Source organism: Schistocerca americana, chromosome 4 (assembly GCF_021461395.2).
Source record: "Schistocerca americana isolate TAMUIC-IGC-003095 chromosome 4, iqSchAmer2.1, whole genome shotgun sequence".
Classification (NCBI taxonomy): domain Eukaryota; kingdom Metazoa; phylum Arthropoda; class Insecta; order Orthoptera; family Acrididae; genus Schistocerca; species Schistocerca americana.
Window position 1 is genome coordinate 510,753,978 of NC_060122.1, and position 13,756 is coordinate 510,767,733.

The following is a 13,756-nucleotide window of genomic DNA, read 5'->3' on the forward strand; positions in this document are numbered from 1 at the left end:
CTCCATCCTATTGGAAGTACTGTTTGGCCACAATAACCCGAAGCCAGAAGCACAAAACATCAGCCCTGCTTGAAAGATATTCATTTGTCTCCGAGCGCTGCCGACGTCAAGCTGCCACTAGACGCGAAGTATTACAAAAGGCTTGCGCCCACTAGCAAGCAACTTTTGTAAGCACTTACTGAGGTGTTTACATTAGAACAAAAACTTACTCATGTTTACTGATTCAAGCCACTGGGGCAAATTTATATCAGGAACTCGCCGCAAGTACTTGTTGCGAAAGTGCAGTTATTCTTAAAAACCAAAGCAGTCGCCACTGTTGTAGCAGTATTAATGAGTAAAAATCGTGGCGAAACACAAAAATATAAAAAATATTAAGGGAGTACATATTTATGTTGCAAAGGAACATAATTCAATTAACTAAAATCAAAGGACTTCCGTGTTTAAAAATTTTGAGGGTGTGTACGCAAATTTCGAACATCTCTCTCTGTTTATTGTATTATCAAATATTCGGCAACAGGAAACAAAAATGCGTCGCGATATCTCACCAAGAGACTGCGTTTTAATTACTCATCGATTTTTGAATGCAGTTTTTACTGCTTTCAATGGTAACATTGCAAAAGCAGCTAAAATTTAAAGACGCTTGTACTGCCATTCTATTTTCCCTTCTGGTCAAACTCAAATAAATTGATTGGTAAACTCTTTTCACAGTTCCTTGATTGATGGTGGCAATTATGTGTTTTCCGGGGTTCCAACGGTACTTTTGTTTCGGCCCATCAGTCTTTGTGTCGTTCTCCTTTTCACAGTGATATTTTCACACCGGTACTAAACACACACTAGGAAAACTTCCGAAAAGACAAAATGAGCAGGTACTCGCAGCAAGATGCAAGAAACTAGAACGAATTTTCACCCTGCAGCGAAGTGTGCGTTGATTTCAAACTTTAAGACAAATTAGAACTGTGTGCCGGACCAAGACTTGAACCTGGGAACTCGATCTGGCACACAGTTTTAATCTGTCACGAAGTTTCAAGCAAGAAACTGTTTCCACTAACCTGCGAAGTTCTTGAATTTGACGAAGCTATCGGACGTTGACTGAAAGGAGGCGGAAAGGGGACTGCAGATATGGTGGTTCGTTGACCCATTAAGGCCCAAAGTTGCGCTAACGCAACATTTCATTCGTAATTTTTTTTTTTTGTTTAAAATGAGTTGCTCAAATTTAGAATTTCCTTATTACAACATTAAGAGAACATCTGAAAAAAAACCTAGTTTAGGCATTTTATTATATCACTGCTCGTTATGTTGACCACCGTGAATTTTCAGACTTCCAGATAAATTTGCGTATTTCGTTGCGAAAGTTTTCACTTTCTTTCCTAATTAGCACGTAATGATTTTTAAACGAATTTTATACAGTGAACTACTTTCAACTTCTGTTATCATAGCACATTACTGTTTAGAGACGTCAGTAAGAATTCGAGCTATTTCTTTTTTTTTTTTTTTTCGGTAATGTTGCGTTTACACAACTCTGAGACCGCCGAGTATATTTGTGGAACAGGGCTACTTCGTTCTACCATAATAATAAATCAGTATTCCATTGTTGACCGAACAGCTTATTATTGTTAGCCCTTGTTTAAAAAATATTCTTTCAGTTTGGTTGCAGTTTCAATGCGTTTACAGGTGGAACAATTACTCTGATGTAATATTCGCTACCAGTACGTCAGTTTTACTGAAGTTTTACATTTTATTTACTTTTGCGTATTACGAACTGAATCATAATTTACCACAGTTCTGCTGTAAATGAATGCAGACAGTACATACAGGGATTTCTGCTTGTTTAGGAATGTCTGACTATGACACGAAACCCCTATCTACTGCGGAACTTAAGGCCATATTGAATGAAGATGAAGAAGTTGAGGTTGCAGACAGCATCGATTGTACGTACATTCCACTAGATATTGATCAGATCACAGATGAACAAGAAATTGATGAAGATCTTCTTGTTGAGGAAGAGGACGCAACAGATATCGCTGGCGCGTTTGAAATACATGCACACAGTGAATTCAACTGTAGTGTCAGAATCCTGTGCACCTGTTAAGAAAAGAAAACGAATTGGTGTGAATGTAACGAAAAGAAATGAAGATGTTCCGAACTGAAAGAAATTCAACTAACTTAAACTTCTTCACCAATAACGGAGGAGATCACCAAGACAGAAGACGTAAATAATAGAGTAGAGAGTCTATCGCCTTATGAAATTTTTTCACTTTAATTTGACTCAGAAGTGTTTCCAAAAATTACTGAATACGCAAATAAATATGCACAAGATAATAATTGCCATTCATTTCAAATAACTGTTCCATTCCTGAAGAAATTTATAGGAATAATGATTCTTTCAGGATATCACACGTTGCCTGCAATGAAACTGTACTGGTCGAAATATGAAGACAAACGATTACCAATTGTAAGAAGTTGCATGAGTCGTAATAAATTCTTGTCAATCAAATAAAACATCCACTTGTGTGACAATGACAGACTGGATAAAAATGTCAAGTTTTCTAAAGTGAGAACAATCTTTGATATAATTTGTCTATTGAGGAGGACATGGTCCCTTATTTTGGGAGAAGTTCCTGAAAGATGTTCATCAAAGGAAAATATGTCAGATTTGGCTTCAAATTGTGGTGTTATCCAGTTCAAATCGCTACTTGTACAAATTCATTCCTTGTGGTGGGAAGATGGCAGGATGTGAAACATCTGAATTTTCTTAAAATATGGGTGAACAAGTGGTTTTGAATTTGTTTTCAGTTGTTGAAGACCCGCCTCGTCATTGTATATATTTTGATAATTTCCTTTCCTCTTATTCTTTATCTTGTTTTTTAAAACAAAAGGGATTGTTTGCCACTGGCGCTATTCGGGAGAACCGCACTGCAAAGTGCCCTTCGGAATCCACCTCAAGCATGAAGAAAAAAGGCAAGGGTGTGTTTGACTTTGTGTTTGACAACAAAGCTGAAGTCATGATGGTAAAGTGGAATGACAATTCCATTGTGACAGTAGTTACCAACAGCGGCACCATTCAGCCTTTAGCGAATGCAAAAAGGTACAGTCGAAAAGAAAAGAAAAGTATATCTCTGCTCCAACCCAGGGTAATATCTCAGCACAATCAATGTATGGGTGGTGTTAATTTACACGATAATGCTATTGCCAATTACAGAATTCAAATAAGAGGCAAGAAATGGTGGTGGCCTCTCTTTACCAACTTGATAGTGTAACTGTGAATTCATAGAAAATATACAATCTTGCAAATGAAGAAAATATGTCACATCTTGAATTTCGATCATTCTTATGCGTGACCCTAATGAAATCAGAAGATGCTGCAGTCGAGAATGAAGAAAACAGAGAAACTGCAACCCCACAGGACACAGAAAAATGCAATTACGGACGTCCGTCCAAATGCTCTCTTCCGAAAGAAATACCCTGTGATGATGTAGGCAACATAATAATAGAGGAAAACGAAGCAAGAAGAAAACGTAGGTTATGTAAAAGTATAATAATTTACAAATACAAAAGCTGTAATGTGCATCTTCATTCAAACTGTTTTCAATCATTTCATTAGAGAGAGAAATAAGACTCCTTATAGTCCCACAGTTACGTAAACGATACATTTTGCTGTACTTTAATTAGGACCTGTATATTTCTTTTTTGTATATTTGTGTCTATATGAGTGCACAATCAGATCTAATAAACATTATTTTCAAAAAAAAATCATTATTTTAATGCTTGGTCCTTAATGGGTTAACTCCACACAATTATGTGATTGTATACGAGTAGATAATGCTCCATACCATAACAGGGAGTTCGACGCAATGCCTAATAAGTATGATTTCGGGGTTACGATGTTAGAGTGGTTGTAAGATGGGCAGATGAAATGCAGCAACTCAGTGAGGAAGGCTGAACTGTCATCTACAATAAAGGAAAACAAACCAGTCGCAAAAGTGTACATCGTGGAGAAAATCGACGAGGCAGAGGCCACAAAGTTGTGCGTTTACCGCCCTAAAACTGCTATCTAAATCCGGTAGAATTGGCATAGATTGTCGAAGGTAAGATTGCAGAATCTTGTTAATGCTGCTTTCCTTTTAGTTACTCCACAGGATTGGCAAGCTTACTGCGGTAATGTTCAGTAGCTGGAGCAAGGGCACAGGAGACGAGATTGGATAACAGAAATGACCGTCGATGAAGTTATCCTCAGTACCACGCCCTCAGGCGATGACGATGACCATCATCATCATCATCTTGAATCAAACACAAATGACATAGATCTTTAATGAAGCTTTAATGAAGATCATTTTGACAGTTAAGCTGGCAATATTTCCGTGAGTGCTGCCTCCGATTTCATATTATGCACAAAACGTGGGTAGTGGTGCTATCATTGCCTTCCCCTTACCGCTCCTCTCCTCACCGCAGCCATAATCCATAGAGTAAATATCTCTGGAGTGAGCATTCACATGCGCAGAACAGACTTTGTGTTGTCAACATACATTGCCGGCCTGGTCACGTGTTCTCGGGACGTCGTGTGTTTGTCCGTATAGCACCCTGTATATTTAGAATGTCACTGCATCCCTAGTACAGGCAGATTCTTTTCGTAAGTGTCGTGGATTATTTATATATATATTGCACAGACATTTTAACAGTATCTATTTGATACCGGGAATAAACCAGTTACGTAACTTTTAAGGACAAGTGATATTACACCCTGCTTCTTTGCGATAGGTGTCACAGTTCAGATGCACTCGATTTTTGGTAGCTTTCGGTATGATACGGCACTTTATAGTATTACATAGTACATTTTTGCAGCGATAGTCTTGCAAAACGACTTGACAGTATGCTAGTACTTTTGCAAGTGTGCGAAAACACGGAATTTGCCACACATTAGCGATTATATCCCTGCTAATTCGTCCTTTTTTTCTGTTATTTCTGCGTATTTATTTTCTTGTTTTTGCTACCTAAGGCACACAATTTTTCTTACTGGTGACACTTCGAAGTATTTATTTAACGCATTTTACGTACTTGCTCCCAGTTTATTAAATAAATAGTAGACCGAGTAATCTATATACATAATCGATAAGTCACTGATAAATGCATGGAGGATAGTATGCTGAAACAACTAACCATTTCCTTCCTGTTCCACTAGAAAATTTACGACAGGAATCGATTGTTTGTACGAGCCGTAATATCTATTATATAGTCATAAAATCGTAGAAAAATAGGTCTACAGAATCAAGCCTTAATTCAGTGTGCGATTTGCAGGGGAGGAAGGGGGGGGGGGGGACTTCCTCCCCTCTGCATCAGACCATCCCCTCCTCTGGTTTTAGTTTATGCATCCCAACCTGGGATGTGTACACTCCTGGAAATTGAAATAAGAACACCGTGAATTCATTGTCCCAGGAAGGGGAAACTTTATTGACACATTCCTGGGGTCAGATACATCACATGATCACACTGACAGAACCACAGGCACATAGACACAGGCAACAGAGCATGCACAATGTCGGCACTAGTACAGTGTATATCCACCTTTCGCAGCAATGCAGGCTGCTATTCTCTCATGGAGACGATCGCAGAGATGCTGGATGTAGTCCTGTGGAACGGCTTGCCATGCCATTTCCACCTGGCGCCTCAGTTGGACCAGCGTTCGTGCTGGAAGTGCAGACCGCGTGAGACGACGCTTCATCCAGTCCCAAACATGCTCAATGGGGGACAGATCCGGAGATCTTGCTGGCCAGGGTAGTTGACTTACACCTTCTAGAGCACGTTGGGTGGCACGGGATACATGCGGACGTGCATTGTCCTGTTGGAACAGCAAGTTCCCTTGCCGGTCTAGGAATGGTAAAACGATGAGTTCGATGACGGTTTGGATGTACCGTGCACTATTCAGTGTCCCCTCGACGATCACCAGTGGTGTACGGCCAGTGTAGGAGATCGCTCCCCACACCATGATGCCGGGTGTTGGCCCTGTGTGCCTCGGTCGTACGCAGTCCTGATTGTGGCGCTCACCTGCACGGCGCCAAACACGCATACGACCATCATTGGCACCAAGGCAGAAGCGACTCTCATCGCTGAAGACGACACGTTTCCATTCGTCCCTCCATTCACGCCTGTCGCGATACCACTGGAGGCGGGCTGCACGATGTTGGGGCGTGAGCGGAAGACGGCCTAACGGTGTGCGGGACCGTAGCCCAGCTTCATGGAGACGGTTGCGAATGGTCCTCGCCGATACCCCAGGAGCAACAGTGTCCCTAATCTGCTGGGAAGTGGCGGTGCGGTCCCCTACGGCACTGCGTAGGATCCTACGGTCTTGGCGTGCATCCGTGCGTCGCTGCGGTCCGGTCCCAGGTCGACGGGCACGTGCACCTTCCGCCGACCACTGGCGACAACATCGATGTACTGTGGAGACCTCACGCCCCACGTGTTGAGCAATTCGGCGGTACGTCCACCCGGCCTCCCGCATGCCCACTATACGCCCTCGCTCAAAGTCCGTCAACTGCACATACGGTTCACGTCCACGCTGTCGCGGCATGCTACCAGTGTTAAAGACTGCGATGGAGGTCCGTATGCCACGGCAAACTGGCTGACACTGACGGCGGCGGTGCACAAATGCTGCGCAGCTAGCGCCATTCGACGGCCAACACCGCGGTTCCTGGTGTGTCCGCTGTGCCGTGCGTGTGATCATTGCTTGTACAGCCCTCTCGCAGTGTCCGGAGCAAGTATGGTGAGTCTGACACACCGGTGTCAATGTGTTCTTTTTTCCATTTCCAGGAGTGTATTTCCCACGCACTGGAGTAAAACTTTACACATAATTTAAATTTGTGGAGCCGAACACTGGAAGTTTTTAATACAGTCTTACTATTAATATGTTTGCAGTAGTTAAGCACTTCAAAACATTTAGAACTAAATCATAATTCTCATGTTGTCATTGTTGCTTTCGTCTAAGGTGCGTCATCCGTTTACTTGCGAGCTTGCGAGGGAAGTTGTGTGGCAGTCATACCGCAGCAGTCGTACAGCAGAGTTGGGTGAGCTGGGGGCTGAAAGTCCCACCCCGGGCCCTGACACAGGGTGGTGACCGGTCCGGCTACCTGTGCGAACATTTACCGTTAGGCCAACTTTTGGCAAGGTATGGCGCGGACTAACGCGCCTGGGACGAAAGCACACATTACTAAAAAAACGCACCATCGTCTGCTTCTAGTTCCTAGGATACTATTTCGTGGACCTTCTTTAAATACTCTTCTCTTCCATCATCGTTTTCTTTTCCTTTGGTTTTCATTTCCGTTGTTAGCTGCATGTGCAAGTACCAAGTAGGCCGCCGCTGCGATACTTTATCATCCTTTATACTACAAGACCGACACACGTGTGGCACAAATTCTGTTACTTTGGTATAAATTAACCTGCCGCATGCAACATATGCCGCAAGATGTTGCTGTTGTAGCATGCTACAAGACGACGCACGCCACATTTCCGTAGCATGCCACAATGTTGCAAGACGTCGCCCCAGCGTAAACGAGGCTTTAGAGCCAGGTCTGTATTGAATGGTGGATGTGATGTGTTGCATACGAAACTAAAACCTGCAATCAGATCCAAACGTCGTCGAAAACTGTGAAGAAGTGTCGTCCTGCAGCAAGATAATGCTCGCCCACATTCTGCCAAACGGACAGCCGACGCAATAAAGGAGTTGAGATTCGAGGTGCTGGAACATCCACCATACAGTACAGACCTGGCTCCAAGTGATTTTCACATGTTTGGACCCTTAACGGAAGCACTACAGGAGAGAAGATTTGAAAGTGATGAAGACGTCATTGCTGCGGTGTAAAATTGGTTACAGATGCAACCGAAAAACATATTTTCTGATGAAGTAAAAAAGAAACCTCGTAAAACGTCGGGAAAACTGCATTGAACTCCACGGAGTTTACCTAAAAAATAACGCATGTTTCAGTTTTCTATCATCAGAATAAGTACAGCTTTTCACAAATGTACCTTTACTTTTTGAATTCCCGTCGTATACCTGTATGTAGATGATTTTGTAAATAAGCTTTACCTATAATGTACTTTTAAAGATACAACAAGCGATGGCTTTTCTGATAGTGCATACGCGTGAATAGTGGGTTTCGGCATTAACATCTATTTGTAAATAACTGTTTAACCATGGGTAACGCCACGGTCCAAGCTAGTAACATATGTAATTCTACTAACCCCCTAAGACATCCCCCCCCCCCCCCCTCCCACTGGTAAAAGCACAAATCGCACACTGCCTTAATTATAATGCGTCTCGAAATTTTTAAACATATACAGTGTCTCTTACTAATATGATAACTATAATTAGAGCTACATGGTATGTACCCATGAAAAGTTACTATCCCTCCTTCATATATTTTTCTTTGCATCCGTAGCAACAACAGTAATTCACCATCGCTATTACAATATCAACAAACGGTGAAAGACAACAAAAACTCTTGATATTATAAACTTCAAACGCTGCAGAAAGCACACACGCACAGCGAAGTCCCAAAAACACGTGACAATCCTGGTTTAATGTTGACAACATGCGCAGAACGCAATGCTCGCTCCAGAGATATTTACTCTATGCCATAATCCAGTGGCACGGCCCTACCCGACCGCCAGCGCGCCAATCGTCAACTTATCGTGTGGAAACAGTAGCTGTATGTCTCTTCCTCCTCCTTTAATGCTGCCACAAATGCTCGTCCATTCGTCCGGGTCACTTTTATTTAACCCACCCTGCATAAAGCGGAAACTTTATTACCAAATATTTCAAATTTTGACATAATATAAAATTAAACATTCAAATACATACCTTTTTTCAGACAGTTATGCGCAAGTTTCTGTTGAAAATGGCTGTGAGAAAGAAAATGCTGTGGTGTTCTGTGAAAATGTTCGGTTTTGTTTTCTTTCTCCCCGTCAGTTCCAACTACGATAGGAAGGCATGTAAGCCATTAGACAAATTGTTTCCCACAGTGTATTCTTTCCACTTAAATATTTCAATTAAAAAATGTACACACAACAATGTTCAATGTTTTGTTTTCTTCCTTGCCTTCGATTTTACAGAAAACAGGGAATGTGTATTTATGGCTCATCAGTTTATGATTAGAATGCTACAACGGAATCTCATCGTTCGAAACTTTGTAATCCTACATATTCAGACTTAACACTAAGCAAAATACTGCCATTGGCGCTACTACACTCACAGATGTAGCAGGTGAAGGAAGCCTATCTCTTGAATCCCATATAGCTTCATGTGCCCATGCATTTAAGCGACTTCCATTCCTAATCAATATTTCGTTCACACTAAAAATAAACAAAGCTCAAACTCAGAGAGGGGAGACAATATGACAGACAGAGAGGGAGAGAGGAAATGGACTCAGAAGGGGGAAGAGATGATGCAGAGAGAGAGGAAAGGAAGGAGCAGAAGATGGAGAAAGAGAGGGAAGTTGAGGAGATAGGCAGAGAAAAGGGGGGGGGGGAGGAATTTAGGTGTATACCCAATCCCCATACAAATTTAGTAATTGTGAATAATTGCTGTGTTAGCTGGTATACCAATAAAAACAATATGGTAATTTACTTACATCAGTGCTTAGTACATCATTTTAACATCACTCCCAAGAAAGTGCTGTTAAGAGAAATACATCATTTGAGAACCGTTCCTCTAATTTGAGAAGCATATGTATCATGAAACTAATTTAATAACTATAATAGAAACAAACTTTCAGAATTTTGACAACATTATACTGTGCACAATGCAAAATCAAAGTTTTCACTCACCACTGTCAGTACTGCAGTTATTACCATGGTTGTAAACATATATCTGCAGACTGTGGCTCCATGAACGTAAATGGGGAACTTACTTTTATTTCAGTTGTTTCCGCTTATTTTTCCAGTAGTCAGTATTTTTGTTAGATTTTTCTTTGTGATGGACCTCCCCTTTCTGTCTAGCTTTACTCAATTTCTTGTGGTTTCGCAGTTCTACATGTAAGCTCACGAACTGTTTTGGATTTGTTGCTGTCATGCACCTTTCCATGTAGCTGGAATGTTTTCTACAACCACTCAGGCAGCAAGCTCACCCTTCTGGACAAGGAAGTGAAAAATATCCTTCATAAAACACAGCTAGTAATTCTCTAGAATTCATTGCCATTTTCATGAAATTTAGGTTTCACACTACTTCATTCTAAAAATACTAGCTGAGAAATCTGGAAATAACAGGTAGAAATGAAAATAGTTTTATTAAACGTTTCTGTTGGGGGGGGGGGGGGAGGGCGGCTATGTGCCCTCCAGGATCCCTCACCACTCCTTGATTCAAAACTGGTTTCATCTAGGTTGTTAAGACATTTTTGTCCATTCTCTGAGAAGTCCACATTTCAAAGCAAAGGCGTGGGGAGTGACACATGTCTAATTATTACTGTTCAGGACTAATGACAGAATTCTTGCTGATTATCATTATGTTGTAGCAAACTCACGTTCTTGCAGTTACGATATGCAATGAAATGTTAGCTTTCTATAAACTTATTCACTGTTTTTACAAATAGATGCTGTGCTGCTTCTCCTTTTTAAACAACTCAAGGGCCAATGTCACACACACTTACAACTCTGCCCTTATTGTCTAAGTAACAGACAGAGCAACGTGTTTTCACTTAACTGTTGCCAGGGGATTTATCTACTAGTATCAAAAATTTGTGCTTTGTGTGTGATATGCCATTGCCCTTTGGTGACTGTTATCAATTATATTCGTTATAGTAGCTGTTGTTTTGTTTCATTTATTTGCATGGAATACATTATTCTTGGCCATGAAAAGCTATTAATGTTGATGTTTGTAATGTAAGCTTTCAGTCTACAACCTCAAATCTTACACTTTGCTTTGCAAAAATATTTAGGTCTGGAAATAGCTTCTTACCTAATTCACAGCAACTTATGATTTCCCTGTAATACTTCCGCTGTCCACATTGTCTTTTCAGTTTTGAGAGCCATTTCAATAAGACTTAATTATGCAGACACAAAAGATGGCATAACCTGCCCCACTATTTGTATGACCACAGGCTTGTTTTATTCCTTGGTATACATGATTTCCATTCATGTCCTTCATCACACTCCTCCTTCCTGGCCTCATCCCATTTCTTCAGTGTCAGCATATTATTTTTGCACTACGGTCGCAGGTTCGAATCCTGCCTCAGGAATGGATGTGTGTGATGTCCTTAGGTTAGTTAGGTTTCAGTAGTTCTAAGTTCTAGGGGCCTGATGACCTCAGATGTTCAGTCCCATAGTGCTCAGAACCATTCGAACCATTTTTTATTATTTTTGAATTTGGCTATTTTACTGGTAGAGAGTGGCCAGATGCCCTGTCACCACCCCTTTCCCTTCTTCCCCATCCCCCAAGGAAATTTGTGTACCCTATCTGCTGCATTAATATGAAACCTTTCTGTGTTTACAAAACAGACTTTTTGAATGGTTACTTGCAGATGAAGGCTCAAAATTTCAACCCCTAAAGCAAGTAAACCATTCTGTCTCACAATTTCATAATTTTCTTAACTGAATTTTCCTTTTGACACATTAATGAAAAAAACTTACTTATAGGGTGGAATACATTCACTGAACAGAAACCTGCCTCTTCAAATTCTCCAAACGAGATGAGATGGCTCTTTAGTTTGCTCGAAATGTGTCACTGTGATTCCTCCTTTCCTCATCTCAACAACCATCACAAATATTACAGTGGTAACTCGTAACATAACGTAGTGACCATACTTCTAGACATCTTGTGACCACAAAAAAAGAAAGAAATATATCTTCCATCAAAAAGTTAAAAATTGATGCATGTTGTGATATGTTTCTGAAATTGGCAGTAACGTAAATTTTAAGTGCATGAGAAACTAAATTTTGTTAATACTAACACATGAAACAAAATGTATCTATTGAACATTACATACTACCATTACTAAAAATTGTATTAAATCAAATATCAACACCATTTTACAGATTTCTTTTATTTGTTTCAGGTCCATCAGAGATGATCAACATCTATCTCCTGTCTCTAGCAGTAGCAGACCTTCTCTGTGGCTTATTCGTAGTTCCACTCTCAGTGTATTCAGCCTGGCTACAAAACTGGATCTACGGAGATTTGGTGTGCCGCTTGATGGGGTATCTTGAAGTAACGCTCTGGAGTGTTAATGTCTTCACCTTCATGTGGATAAGTGTTGATCGGTATCTGGCAGTGCAAAGACCGCTTCGGTATGATACAGTGCAAAAGCGTACCCACTGTCAATGTTGGATGGTGTTCACATGGGTCTCTGCTGCAATGTTGTGTTGCCCTCCACTGCTGGGAGTCAATAAGCCACATTTCGACCGTGATGCTTTTGTCTGCATGTTGGACTGGGGAAATATGGCTGCCTACTCTATAACAGTTGCCATACTGGTGCTAGGCCCCAGTCTCATCACAATTGTTTACACATACTACTACATATTTTCCATGATGAGAATGGTGCGAAGTGGTGTCCCAATACATGATAAAGAATATGCATCTGCTCTGACTGAAAACTTGTCTAACCCAAGTCACATAATGTCTTTCGTGCTTGTGCTGACATTTTGGATTTCATGGACACCGTATGCAACAGTCAAGTTCTATGAGTACTTCACAAACAGCAGGTATCAGGTGCCATATCTACACTTTGTAATTGTGTGGATAGGTATTCTGAACTCTTTCTGGAAAATAGTGATCCTCATCGCTCTGAGCCCACAGTTTCGATTAGCAGTGCGTGTCTTCTGTATTAGACTCTGTTGTCGCTACAAAGGCAGACTGCAGGGTGAGTTGATTGATATGGATGATGATGATTAAGACTATTTGTTGCTTAGTGATGAAGTGACTACCTTCTTGCTCTGCAGTTGTGTCTGACAGGAATCAGGTGTTGTGCAGGTGTCTCAGGGAATGCATTATAATATATACATCTCTGTAGCTATGTTCTATTCTGAAATGGCTCACAACTGTTTGAGAGATGGAAACTAACTTTCATTTCTTACATCTTGATGCAACAACATTCTAAATGTCTCTTTTTCAGAAAAAGTCTTGTGATTAATATATTCCCCTTGTTGTAGTATTTCTACAAATGTATTGTTTTATGAATTGTTTGATTTTCTGTTCAGAGGAGTAAATAATGTATAATTCATGTAAAAATTGTTTTTTGAACACTAGAATTACAAAAATAATGTCCAGAAAAGAAGGTATTCTCAGGTTTATTTCAAGACATTCAAACAGATCATTTTCTGACGAACCTGTTTCACTCACCATGATACAATTACTAAACTGGAATTGGACATTCCGAAATTTAACACACGCTGTTTACCTCTGTAGGATGACTATGTATTTACAGAATGGTAAATCTATTTCTAACTTACCATGTGCTATAAATCATGATTTTCTCTTTCATGAATGCAACAGAAACTTCTTACTCTGATCCTGTATGTGGTAACAACAAATAATATTTCTGATACAAAATCAACTGTTTTAAAGTGAATGTATTCTAAAGAATACATGTGGAAAATTAAACTTGATGAATGCTCTTACTAATAACCACATAGACACATCTATGAGATTATGAAAGTACACCATCAGGAGATAGTAAAATGCTTCCAGCTAGTTCCATCAAAGAAAAACTCCAACTGCAGTTTTAATTAATGGGGGATTTTAAATACTATGCTAACTGCTCAATTCAAATTTTTGTAA

The 13,756-nt window shown here is 40.4% G+C and overlaps 1 protein-coding gene across 1 annotated transcript in view; it reads left to right on the plus strand.

Annotated features, from left to right (window-relative positions):
* The window catches only part of LOC124613589 (G-protein coupled receptor 52-like), a 106,826-nt gene extending 93,363 nt beyond the window's left edge, over positions 1–13,463 (plus strand). Inside the window, exon 4 of the mRNA XM_047142304.1 lies at positions 12,036–13,463. Coding sequence (XP_046998260.1) covers positions 12,036–12,871 — 836 coding nt within the window. The 3' untranslated portion in view covers positions 12,872–13,463. The remainder of the gene's footprint in view (positions 1–12,035) is intronic.
* The last annotated feature ends 293 nt before the right edge of the window (positions 13,464–13,756 follow it).